Genomic DNA, 13,392 nt, shown 5'->3' on the forward strand with positions numbered 1-13,392 from the left:
TGGCAACGGTCTTTGACGTATCTATTAGCTTTTATTCATTACACTAAACTTAGGTATACAATGAATATCTAAATATTTGTTTAGACTTTAAACTAAAAACTAATAAATTTATAATTAGACCTTATGATATTTGGTCTTCATATGCTTCTAGGAAAAAGAAGAAGCTAATTTTGTCATTTTGGCCTTTTATCCATATATAGCTTATACATTGGTTAATTAATTCATGTTAATGGCAGGATACAATAATACACCAATTGGTATATAAAATAATGCATGAATTATTTATCATACATTTGAAATCACAACTAAATAATATATTAACTAAATAAAAATTCTTATATTTCTCTGGCCGAGGGTCTAACGGAAACAAGCTCTTTATCTTCTAGGATAGGGGTAAAGCTGCGTACATCTCACCCTTCCCAAACCCCACTTGTGGGAAAATACTGGATTTGTTGTTGTTGTAATAAAAATTCTTATATGATAATTAATTGCCTATACCAAACAACCCCTAAGAGAATCGAAATCTAAGAAAATAAAAATTTGAGCACGAAAAGCCTACTTTTCTCGTGACAAAAAAGTGAATGTTATAGTATTTTCAAATGGAAAAAAATATGAGATATATAAAAATAATAACAGATAAAATATATACTATATATATGTGTTATAAACATATAATATATACTTTTTCGTTAGTAAATATAATTAATTGTGATGGAATGACTAAATTTATATTTTATCCAAAAAATATCGGAAGTAAAAGAGAAACAATAAAACATGAAATGATAGAAGGGGACAAAGGAAAAGAGAGAGCAAATGGGCTGTCAACTTGGTAACAGTACCACGAGAAAACAGATGTCATTGTTCTATTCATTCTTCCAAACTTGAAAACAAACATTCAGAATTGGTGGGCTTTGAAATTTCCTTTTTTCAATTTTCGTTTCCCTTTCCGTCGCTACACCAATAAAGAGGAAGGTACAATCATCATAGCAAAACACACCACTTCCAAATTCGTCAATATAGAAAGCAAGAGTCAAGATTTCCTTTTGTTTTGAAAAAAATCAGAGAGCAAAGTAATTTCAACAGGAAAAAAGAGGGGATTGGATTTGGTCAAACTCAAACCCAATCCTCTCCCTTGTTCCTTCTTCCAGCTCCCGCCTCCTCTGCCCCCTTGTCCTTTCTCCACTCTCTCTTTCTCTCTCTTCTTTTTTCTCTCTCATCAGAGATCTCCGATTCTGCTTCTTCAGATCCGATCCAAATATGATCACCATTCCATATCTGACCGCCTTGACAACTTACTTCAGCTATGGCCTGCTCTTCGCCTTTGGCCAATTCCGTGATTTCTTCAGAAAAATCTTTGATTGGTGGAAGGCCAGCAATCTTCAGGTAATTTACGCGCTTGTGTATCGTCAATTTTTGATTATGGGAATGAGCTTGAATTTTGAAGCGTTGAAATGTTAGGGATATGCTCCGATCTGCTTAGGACTTGAAGATTTCTACATCCGCCGATTGTATCTTCGCATTCAGGTAACTGCTCCTGATTCCAAAATGTTTTCGACACTTTCATGCATAATTTGTATGCATTATGCTTAGGGGAATTAATTGGGAGACCCAACATGCCCCGCTGATGGCTAGTATTTATATATGGCTATTGGGCATGATTTAGAAAGCGACTTATTTGCTGTAATTATCATGTATTGGCGGCAAACTTTAGCTGTGAAATTGCATCGATTTCTGCAAACTTGGTAATTGCAAGAGGGATTTGAGAAGTGGAAATGTTTTCAAGGGAAACATAATGGTTTAGGTCAGATTGAACTCTTCAATTTCAAGTAAGTTAATGGGGTGAATGAATAACCAATGGGTTGGAAGGGTTCTTATCCGGAACTCAAATAGTCACCACAAATTGCCCGGCTAGAATATTTAGGTGTAGTTTCCATATGTGAAATAGAGAATGGATTTATAAGTAATACAGGACTTCATAAAGTAAAAGAGGTTGAAAACTCTATTATCAGTGTAGTTTTATTGGTTGTGTACCTTTTTGAATTGCCAATGCCTTAGATCTCGTATTCTTTCATCTCTTCTGAATCGTTAATTCCTGGATCTTATCAATGCATCCAAGAGAAAAACAAATTCTTGGACCAAAAGTTTAGCTATTGGTTATTCATTGCTGTGCAAGCATTGACTTTTGGTTTCTATGCTTTATATTATCATTACTTGTAGGATTGTTTTGGACGGCCAATATGTAGTCCTCCTGATGCTTGGTTCGATGTGGTGGAGCGTGTGTCCAATGACAATAACAAGACACTAAAGTGAGCATGGATCATTCAGTTTAATTAATTTTATTTAAACATTCTGTAAATTGTTCTACTCGGTATTGCAATTTCTCCCATTATTCTTTTATACTACTATTAGAGAACTATAGAGGTAAAGTTGCTTTGACTTCTCTGGTGACTGGTGCTATAGGGCTCCTTATCTGTTGTTTATATATGATATCCAAATTAGTCCTAACAGTTTAGGAGCAGTTGATGTTTCTATATTTACTCTTACAATCATGCACTTGCACATTGTGCAGGCGGACCACCAAAGTTTCAAGGTGCCTAAACTTGGGTTCATACAATTACCTTGGTTTTGCTGCATCTGATGAATATTGTACACCTCGCGTCATTGAGTCTTTGAAAAAGTTTTCTGCAAGCACTTGCAGTTCCCGAGTAGATGGAGGTAGGCATGATTTCGTGTAAGTTGCTGCTGTGTCTCCCTGAGTAGGGAACTCTGCTTCTAAATTTGTCTTCTCAGGTACCACAAGCATCCATACGGAATTGGAAGAATGTGTGGCTAATTTTGTTGGCAAGCCAGCTGCCATCGTTACAGGCATGGGTTATGTAACAAATTCAGCCATACTTCCTGTTTTGATTGGGAAGGTACGAATAGTTTCTAAAAGTTAATTCTTGTGTTTTATTTGTGATTATATTTATCTTTTAATTTGGTCATTTAATCTTTTAATTTGGTCATACAGGGAGGTTTGATTATCAGCGACTCTCTCAACCACAACTCTATTGTAAATGGTGCTCGAGGGTCTGGAGCTACTATTCGTGTTTTTCAACATAACAGTAAGTTTCTGCAACTTGGGCTTTATCCTTTCAACCATACCATTTTTATACTGTGAGTTCATCGTATTTCATATTAATGCTTTGCTTTGCCCTCAATTCTTTAGCACCTTCTCACTTGGAGAAGGTTTTAAGAGAACATATTGCTGAGGGACAACCCAGAACACACAGGCCGTGGAAGAAGATAATTGTTATAGTGGAGGGCATATACAGCATGGAAGGGGAGCTATGCCAGCTTCCGGAGATTGTTGCCATATGCAAGAAATACAAGGTAGTGCTCAGAATTACTATGTTTTTAGTCATTGATAATTGCTCGAAGAGCTAGGCTTGTACTTCTTCATTGGCATGACAATAATTGTCTCAATTTTATACGAAGCTCTCTTTTATTTGAGGGACTAATTTTCTTTTGTAGGCCTTAGGAGACTCCATTTGGTTTAATTTTCTCATGACTTTGTTTGTGATGTATTTTTCTCATTGCAGGCATATGTTTATTTGGATGAGGCTCACAGCATTGGAGCTGTTGGAAAAACAGGAAGGGGGGTCTGTGAGCTCCTGGGAGTTGACACGGCTGATGTGGACATTATGATGGGAACTTTCACAAAGTCATTTGGTTCTTGTGGGGGTTATATTGCTGGATCCAAAGTATGTTTCCTTAATGCCAATCATATAATGGTGCTAGCTGACTTGCTTTTTCATTGTCTATAGATAAATTCTTTGTTTCTAATATTTAGTTGAAGTGTATGGAAATATGACAAATAGGGTGGAATCATGAAACCAAAGATATTCATGCTACTGCTTTTACAGTGTCAGACACTTGCATCATTTGTCCTATCTGTAAATTGTTGACACTTCTGCTGACAGACTTCATGTTAGTGAAGACTCAATGAGGCAACAATAAGATAATTATCTTTCAGATTTTTTAATATAAGATTGAATAAACAACTGTCTTTTGTTCTGTATCCCCATGAAAGAACAGAAAACAAAATGAAAACAACTCTTGTTTTCTGTTTAGATTCCCTCAATCTTTAACTGGTATGGAATTCCCTCTACATGTTACTTGGAGGTCTAGATCTGTTACAGATTATCTTCATTGGTCATTCCTTTTTATTCTGTTTTCCTATCTTCTCCAGAAAACCTAATTTTTAACGAGTGTTTATCTTTACCTTATCAGAAAAAAAATGAAATTAAAACTGTGTCAAACTTAGCAACCTAATGTGATGCTAAACATTCCATTGAGACAGATATGTCTCTAGCTTTGTTTTTGAGCCTTTCGCCTATTCTTTTGCAACATAGCATTCCCTTACACTGCTAGTGCATTACTTGGCTGATTTTCTTTCAACTATTTTTCTTTTCCAACTTATTAGCTGGTGCTTGAAGAGCCCTTCTTTAGGTTAATGTGATGTTATTTTGTAATCGTTGATTTTGACATTTACCACCAATTTCAGGAACTTATTGAATTTTTGAAGTACACTTGCCCAGCTCATCTGTATGCCACATCAATATCACCTCCAGCTGCCCAACAAATCATTTCTGCTATCAAGGTTATACTTGGTGAAGATGGTTCTAGTAGAGGTCAGAAACTTTGACTATCAAAATTCACTCCTATTTTACACTTTGTTATCATTCTAATGGCATCTGAATACCGGGGTAATAAAAATTGTGTACTGATCTTTAGAGCTACTTTATTATTGTAGGGGCTCAAAAACTGGCACGCATTCGTGAAAATAGCAATTTTTTCCGATCAGAACTGCAGAAGATGGGTTTTGAAGTCCTTGGGGACAATGATTCTCCTGTGATGCCCATCATGCTCTACAATCCTGCAAAAATACCCGCTTTTTCACGGGAATGTCTCAAACAGAATGTACAATTTCTTGTCATTTCAGGCTCATTGTTTAACAGACTGGTTATTGTTTAAATTTACATTTGTTCTTATCTTGGAATTTACTTCGTGTGCCGCTATTGTAGGTGGCCGTAGTGATTGTTGGTTTTCCAGCAACCCCTTTACTTTTGGCCAGAGCACGCATATGTATTTCTGCTGCTCACTCACGGGAAGATCTTAACAAAGCACTGGAGGTTAGAGCTTGCACTTAATTTCCTTCTTTTTTCTGAGGAGCAAATTCTCATGTTTTATACCCTCACTATGTCAGATACTAATTGCAGTCAGTATAAACTTTCACATAACCTTTATGCGATGAGTTATCCGTTACCACTTTGTCACTTGCACTTAAGATATTTCTTTCATGCAGCTGTCGTTAATCTTTAAAGTAGACACTTTTGAACTAACACATTGCTTTACGCATAATTTGGCTCTAACTGATGAGGTAATTGATTTTCATCCTTATGCTTGTATAAGGAGCTGCTAGGTTTGAGCTAACCTCAACCTTCCCATATTCATCCTCTTTTCCTGATTGGATTTTTTTTTTTTGGGGGGGGGGGGGGGGGTAGTCAATAGCTGAGATCCTATTTTAGACTATTAAGGACATTTTACTGGAATCCTCATGCGTGGATGGCATATTTAAATATCTCAGTGATCAAATCTTGTGAGAGGGAACAACATCACCAGATCAGGCCATGGACTATCTGTCAAAAGAAAAAAAGGAAGTCCATATAGCATACTGATTAGCTAATTACAAATTCTTGCATTTACCAGGTTATCAGCAGAGTTGGTGATGTAGTTGGCATAAAATACTTCCCCGCTGAGCCCAAGAAACAACAGCTAGAAGAAAACAGAGTCAAGCTGGAATGATTACTTTAGTTTTATTTTAGTTCTCCGAAGGAGTTTCCGAGCTGTTGTTTATTGTTCATGTATGATTTTGAAATCCTTTGGATATGATGTGTGAAAATTTTGTCGTTTCCTTGTACAGAAAGTTGTAACTTATTAATTATAGTCTTAAGTTTTTACCTTAACGTAAGCATTGATTAATATTTCATGAAAGGAGTACATGCTGTGAAATAACGAAAGTGCAGACAAACTGTGAATGATGGCGGTTTTGCTGGATTGGTTAAAGAAATTGACGACTAATTGCTGGTAATGATATAAAGTTAATCAGGTGGTTCTCTTTTCATTATACTTCCAGCTGTTTCGAGTAAACGCCAGTCGTTTATTTTATTTGACGTCTCTTGAAACTAGTTTCGATCCCTAGTTGACAGCCTTACAAGTTTACAACGAATGAGCAAAATCTGTCCTACTTTATGGGTGTGTTTGGTATAAAGGAAAATGTTTTCCGTAGAAAATGTATTCCAAAAAATTTTTTTTTGGAAAACAAGTAATAATCTTAATCATTTTCCGGTGTTTGGTACACAAATTAAGGAAAATAACTTCTCAAGAGTATTCATAAATAATGTAAATACAATAAACATGAAGTCATAACCTTTCGAACCAACAACCTTTTGAACTCACAAATTTCATAAACTTCCGAACCTCTAAACTTTTAAAACCGCTAAATTTCGAACCCGTAAACTTTATAATTTCTAAACCCGTAAACTTCTAAACACATAAACCTCTGAACTCATAACTTTGGAACTTGTAAAATTTCGAACCTGTAAACCGAAAGATGAAAAAACTAAAACTGAAAATATATATAAAAAATATTTTTTTCCCAGGGGAGGGGGAGGAGGAGGAGGAGGAGGAGGAGGGTGTGTGTGTGCGCACAAAAACGAAAAAACAAAAAATTGAAATTACAAAAAAAAAAACTTTTTTTGTGCGGGGTTGGAGCAGTGGGATGGGTGGTGCAGAAAAACAAAAAAAAAACAAAAAATTAAAATTACAAAAAAAAAAATACTTTTTAGGGGGGAGAGGTGTGTAGGGTGGGTGGTGACGGAAAAAAAAAAATTAAAATTTGAAAAAAATAGAGAGGGGGTGGGGTTAGGTGGATGGGTGAGGGTGGGGAAGGATGAGAAGGAGTTTTGGAAAAATATTTTCCCTTCTCTTGATAAGGAAAATATTTTCCTTCAATTGGAGGAAAATGAGTTCATAAGGAAAATATTTTCAAAAACATTTAAGCCAACCAAACATGAAAAAATTGAAAAACATTTTTCTTCGTACCAAACACACCCTATATCTCAAAAGAATAAAGCAAAAAAAGAGTTGCAGAAAGAGCTAAGCATTATTTTATATAGGTAAGAATGGAGAAGAGAGCTTGCAGTTAGGTGATTTCTTCATTTTAAGCCGTGATTTCTTCGTTAGAGAGTTCACATTGTCACCCCCCGAACCTGGGGGCCGAGACTGGCACCTGGTGCCTCACCTATCATTGCGTACCAATTTGCGACTAAGGGACTCTGAACATATAATGTCATACTTTGGCCATGGGCCACATTGCAAAACAATTGCGAATGCTAACTAAACATCAATATAAAGCTGGGCAGACAAGGCCGTCATAACTACTACGGCTGGCAAACCAACAAAATATATATAAAAGGCCTACAAGCCCAACATACTGCACTAACTGACATGATAGGTCTACAAGCATCTACTGATGGATATACTGTGATCAGAACAGGACCCCGACCTACTCATAACATATATACATATATACACAAGATGTACATAAAGCTCTAGACACAGCAACTCCGAAGAGCATGGAGCTTACCGATCAAGCTGAACTCGGGCAACACCTAATGAGGAGGTCTACCCGTCTGTCTGTCTGAACCTGCACGCATAAAATGCAGCGCCCCCAGAAAAAGGGATGTCAGTACGAAATAAAGTACCGAGTATCTAAGGCAATATACCGAAAGCTTAAATTGAACTGATAATATAATAACTGAAAGTAACTGGGAGTCAAAGATAATCTGAAGATATACTTACTTGCTGATACTGACTCAATTCTCTCAATATAGTAAGTAAAATAGATATCCGGTCCCATAAGGCTCGGTATATATACAACTGCTCAGCCGTAGTAGTCTCGCTCATAGGCATTCGACCACACTAGGCTCTGTATCTCGGCCAACTGGGCTCGCTCATAGGCGCTCGACCACAGTAGGCTCGGTATATAACTTACCATCTGATCAGAGGTTGCCCAATAGGGGCCTGTCCATAGATTATAGCTCGATGGTAATGAAAATACTGTAATACTGTATATATAGGCTCTCTGCTCTCTTGACTGGAAGAAGACAATACTCAATTAAATATGAAATCACGATAAGGAGAATACTGTAATTTATGAGACTAGGATAATGTATATAAGTTTGGGAGTATGAACTTCTCTTTATGCCTTGTTATCAAACACATGTAATTACGAGATCATGCCAAAATGAAGGAAGGGCTTAGCCTTAACATACCTGAGCCGACTCTCTTGACAATCCCTCTAACACATGTCAATTGCGACAACACGTAACGACAGATCGGAATAGGGAGAAATCCGTATGATATTCTTGAGAAAGATTGTATCGTACTCCCTTAGAATCAAAATCACACATTGCGATAACATTAGGTAGACTTCGTATGAAATATTTGAATCAATTTCGTTGCTATTGCAACATTAGATTTGCTGAAGCTCGTTACGTTGCTATGAATATTGTGAAGTCTCATATGACTTTTTTTGTGGCTCTCATCCTTCACTTTGCAAACATAGTATCTCCATTTTATGAATTGAATTAGGGAGGCCTTTTATTAATGTGATTGTGGGCTCCACTTAAAAGATGACTTGGCCATACAATTTGCTTAATGTGCCACCTTATATTATGGACTTAAGAGTCACATTTTAGGCTTTGAGCCCTTCCTAACTTGCTTCCACGTTAAAGTTCAAGGGCTTATCCAAAAGATTTATCCACTAATTTGTTAATTAATTGCTAATATTTTCCCAAAAATTCATAATTAATCAAATATCCACATAGTTAAGAATTATCTCAAATTACATAAAATATTACTCACTTTTAATACACTTTATACACCTTACTATCATGGTCATGTGGTACCTTGTATGAACTAGTCCATAAATATCGGGTATTTTAGCTCGGGCCGTATTTTATCCCAAAATGTCAAACTTTGACGAAATTCCTTTTCTTCGATTTTCTTACCCTTTCTCCTTCACGAATTTACTCATCACGTGTTTGAAATAGCATAATGCTTATAATTTCAAAATAACATCATTCCCGAATTTTACGTCGATTAACTTACGACGAAACTTTAACATACGAAAATGCGGGATGTAACATCATTCCCCCCTTTGGAACATTCGTCCTATAATGTTGACTGATGCACTTATCATTTTCATAACCTATAGCTCTAACGAATACTTTAGTACTCCTCTTGCCATCTAGGTAACTGTTTTGCGAATGAATCCCAAACGCCATGGCATTCCCCCATTTTGGCCTCTTTCTCACACCATGACTCGTGGTCGGAATCATTCCAATCTTGTAAATGTTACTATCTTTTATCATGCAACATGTACGACTTTGACTTTGTAAGTGCACCTATGCGACTCTTCTCTCCTTTTTCCTCCAGCTTTTAGCCAATCCATAGGCCTCATTTTGTGAACATATACAGAGCTTAATAAGATGTCCCTCTAGGAATCTATAAGTACAATGAAGTTCTTCGCTCGGTACTTTGTCGAACTTACGAATATTGCTATATCTTATTTCATAGGCCCAATTATCTATCCGCATGACTTTACTGCATCTAAGTAGGTCATAATATACCATAACTCTTACCTCAATTTATTGTTACTGAGGTCTGCTACCAAACTCCAGCTTACGTTCGTTGTTTGTCCCATATGTATAAATCTATGTCCTTTAATGCTTCCTCATATCTGTTCATCTTAAGAATGACGGCCTAATCTCACCTCATACTTTGTGACTTTTGTCCATCCATTGTTGATTCACCTTAATGTTGATCTATCATCTACTATGGCTAACTTGATCTTTTATGTAACACTGCCTCTAGGGCTCACGTGATTGATCCACCTAGGGGCGATACTATACTTTCATAACCGTATTTTATAGCATCCAATATGACTCACCTTACAGGGGTATTTTAATCCCGTACAATTCATGAAATCCTCTTCAACTGATTACTCAATCGAAGGCCCAACGTTATCCTTTATCTATCACAATCACACCTTCACTTTACTACCAGGGCAACATTCCATTTCTTCTAGATGCTATTAGTCTTAGATTTTTTTTGAGTTCATTCAGGCTATACTGAACTTTCTATAACTTAGAGAAACCATTAGCTCTCTTGTTTTCATGGGCTTAATCCTAAGGATTTATCCATTCTCGTCCCCTTCTCACTCGCTCTCTCTCATCCTTACTCCTGTCATAAAACCTTGTCGCTTTATTATACTTTAGCTTGCGACCTATACGTATCTATTTATACTATTCGCAACCTTCCTTCAACTTGCTTGCACCATAGATTTTCTTATGTTATTTTGGAACATCAAGCGAAACATCACATCGTCTCTAATTCTTCTTTACTTTCTTGGCTAGATCTCTCGGTACCTAGAAACCATAGGATGGAAGATGTGCTACTGACGATGCCGCTATTATTCCTGGATACTGAATCCCCGCACTTCTAGCCTTTTATCCGAAGTATGGACTATTCACAACCTTCTACATCTGAGTATCTCGTACCTTGCTTACCTTAAAATCTTGCATCGCATCTTCTATCTCTTTCATGACCTCCCTTCCATAAAGGTATGATTCACATCCACAACTTGAAGCTCTATTATAATACTCGCACCTCTGGCGCATACACAATCCGGTGGGAGCTTCATACTGACTTCTTATGAGGCTGATACTCTTTTAACTGACTTCATCATAGAGCCATTGTAGAATATGGCTATTGTACTATCTCTCTTTCACCCCTGATATTAAGAGTGATCCTGCTCTATTCTCAATCACGATTTCTATAATTGTTTAGGTCCAATAAACAGACTCCTGATTTACTTAGTTGATATAACTATTTAGTTTCCTCTTCCCTCTGATCAATCTTTATGTAGGCTTAAGCTATCTTTCAATCTGTGGCTCATGGTATTAGTTATTACTTTTAGCCTATCATGGGCGCTATGGAATATTCATGATACTACCTTATGACCTGAGCTCAATTCTTTCTTTTAATTTATACCGGAATCTTCTACGACTATATGATTGTCAACATATATATACTGCATGGATAATACTCCGAAATCTTAGGTGCATTCATAATGTAATTATCTCTGGATCATTGATCAAATAATTCCTTTCATTCCTTCTCAACTTTCTTTAAAATGCAAGCAATCACTTTTCCTGGTCATTCTGCCACTTGTTGCATGAATACTCAGCTTATCTTAATGCCCACACATATTGGAATTCCATACAACCCATATGATCTTGAATATCACCTTTTGATTTTTTTTCCCGTTTACTAGGCATGATAGGTGCCACTTTCTTATGGAGTGCATACAATGTTGTTGTGAGACTATTGCTACAACACCATTTCCTCTTTTAGGTCAATGTGCTTAGGTTGAAAACTTCTTCCTTATAACCTCAGCTAGTCTTTCGTTGTAGTACTTAGGGAGACTTGCTAGCTCTTGTCAAGTTACAAGCTTATTATATCATTTACTTGACAGAATTTTTGATGTTTGTACTCACCTATAATTATCCTTAGTTACTTGTCTCCACGCCCTTGTGCTTGTAGGGTTGCTTCTGAACTGACATTTTGATTATCTTCCCAGTGTCACTCTTTTTTATTTCCGTAACGCTCATATGGTACCTTTAACTACCCAATTTCTATCTGAATATTTCTCAAAGATTATAATATCATAACTGCGAGACTGAATTCACTATGTTAGGGTTCACTATGTTTATCTCATACGATCTGCTGATTTGTCTGTATCCTCTTGTCTAGCCATAACTAGGCTCTTCCTGAATCAATTACTAACTACTCGTTGGCCCATTCTCATATCAATATTCCGCGTAATCTTTCTTGGGTTATTTTCTTTGTCTTAACTTACCCCTCGCACTGGCTCCTTATTTATCCATAACATCAAGGGTAGGAACCCTTACTTCCTTTCCCTAATGTTGTGCTTGCATTGTGATCTGAAATCATAGAATATCGGTAGGATTTAGATAAGTGCAATCTCATTCCTTTCTCATTTTTATCGCATTCTTCCTTCACAATTTATAATTACTAGAACCACTTTATTCTGATTTAATGCCATATTACTCCATATTCCCCCCTTTAGGGGAGTACTAAGAGTTGGAGCCACGACGATCTACCTATAGATGTTTTACCTTTTCATCTTTGGCGTCTTTTCACATCATCAATGACATTTTCCTACCTTGTGGTAATCTTTCTATACTAAGGATAACTAATTCTTTACTTGCGAGGGTGACACTTAGTATAACTGGCACATATAGTCTCTTAAGCTTAACTTTGCTCGCATTGCTTGCTTTAGGGAAGCGTCTTCCTGAAAGACCATTCTCTGAATTTCTCATGAATCTTCTTCTGTTGTCCATTCTATTATTTCCGAAACGAAATCTGAAATTCTCACGATACCGACTATTATCAAATTATTTAGTCCCTAATTCATCTTTAGTTTATCTTGTTCGCCAGCCCATACTAATTTCTATTACTCTGGAGTCTAACTTTTCCTTCTGGTAGTCGCGTTGGAGTCACGAGCTTATTTCTCGAAATGAGGATATGACTTTATGACCTATACTCTTTTGTTGTCTCAAGGCCTATCACCTCTCGTCTTTTCCTCCACTTGACTATAGACTCTATAATACTGTCATTCATTTCATTTTTCATTTTTTTTAATCTTCCGTTGTCATCCATGTATCACTTCTTACTCATAATATTTTATTAACTCTTTTTTTTTCCTGCTAACATTTCTTTCTATCACTTTATTCTGAAAACTTCAACAAGACATTCTTTTGCTTTTAGCTCCCCTTGTTCCATCCACTAGTTCTTAGAATTGCCTAACATTCTCTCCCTACTAGGGACGAGAGCCATACTAAGGTAATATTTATCCCTTCAAGGCTTCCAGTGCCTATCTTTGTAGTACTCATATCTAGCTGTACTATTTTAGAGTGCACCATCTGGGTGTCTCACAAGGATATCTATTAGCACATTTGCAATATCCTTCGAAAATTTCAATTAACACAAACAATCCATTCACCATTCTGGGTTACTCTAACCCCAACCGAATCCTGATATTCGTCCTTCACTTATACTACTTCTGTTAGCCCCCATAGGGCATAACTGAGATGGGTGTAGCCAATTGTACATACCTCTATTACTGTTGAAGGTAACTCAAAATACTTATATTTTTCTGCTTGAATTGTAAATACTGTTAATCTTTATTAACTAGGTACC

The 13,392-nt window shown here is 36.6% G+C and overlaps 1 protein-coding gene across 1 annotated transcript; it reads left to right on the top strand.

Moving 5' to 3' along the window:
• The first annotated feature begins 883 nt into the window (after nucleotides 1-883).
• LOC107770386 (long chain base biosynthesis protein 2a) lies at nucleotides 884-6,008 on the top strand. The gene is made up of 12 exons (XM_016589688.2): nucleotides 884-1,383; nucleotides 1,459-1,524; nucleotides 2,218-2,306; nucleotides 2,570-2,715; nucleotides 2,791-2,915; nucleotides 3,011-3,104; nucleotides 3,209-3,372; nucleotides 3,582-3,743; nucleotides 4,547-4,673; nucleotides 4,796-4,962; nucleotides 5,067-5,174; nucleotides 5,752-6,008. Exons 1-12 carry the CDS (start codon nucleotides 1,258-1,260, stop codon nucleotides 5,845-5,847), a joined length of 1,470 nt encoding a protein of 489 aa, XP_016445174.1. The 5' UTR covers nucleotides 884-1,257; the 3' UTR covers nucleotides 5,848-6,008.
• The last annotated feature ends 7,384 nt before the right edge of the window (nucleotides 6,009-13,392 follow it).

This window comes from Nicotiana tabacum, chromosome 4 (genome assembly GCF_000715075.1).
Source record: "Nicotiana tabacum cultivar K326 chromosome 4, ASM71507v2, whole genome shotgun sequence".
In the NCBI taxonomy this organism is placed as follows: domain Eukaryota; kingdom Viridiplantae; phylum Streptophyta; class Magnoliopsida; order Solanales; family Solanaceae; genus Nicotiana; species Nicotiana tabacum.

Bases quoted from the DNA above. Each gene is read 5' to 3' on its own strand.
- LOC107770386 (XM_016589688.2), top strand. From the start codon at position 1,258: ATGATCACCATTCCATATCTGACCGCCTTGACAACTTACTTCAGCTAT. The intron at 1,384-1,458 runs GTAATTTACGCG...TTGAAATGTTAG, and splicing joins GGAAGGCCAGCAATCTTCAG to GGATATGCTCCGATCTGCTT. The intron at 2,916-3,010 runs GTACGAATAGTT...TTGGTCATACAG, and splicing joins TTCCTGTTTTGATTGGGAAG to GGAGGTTTGATTATCAGCGA.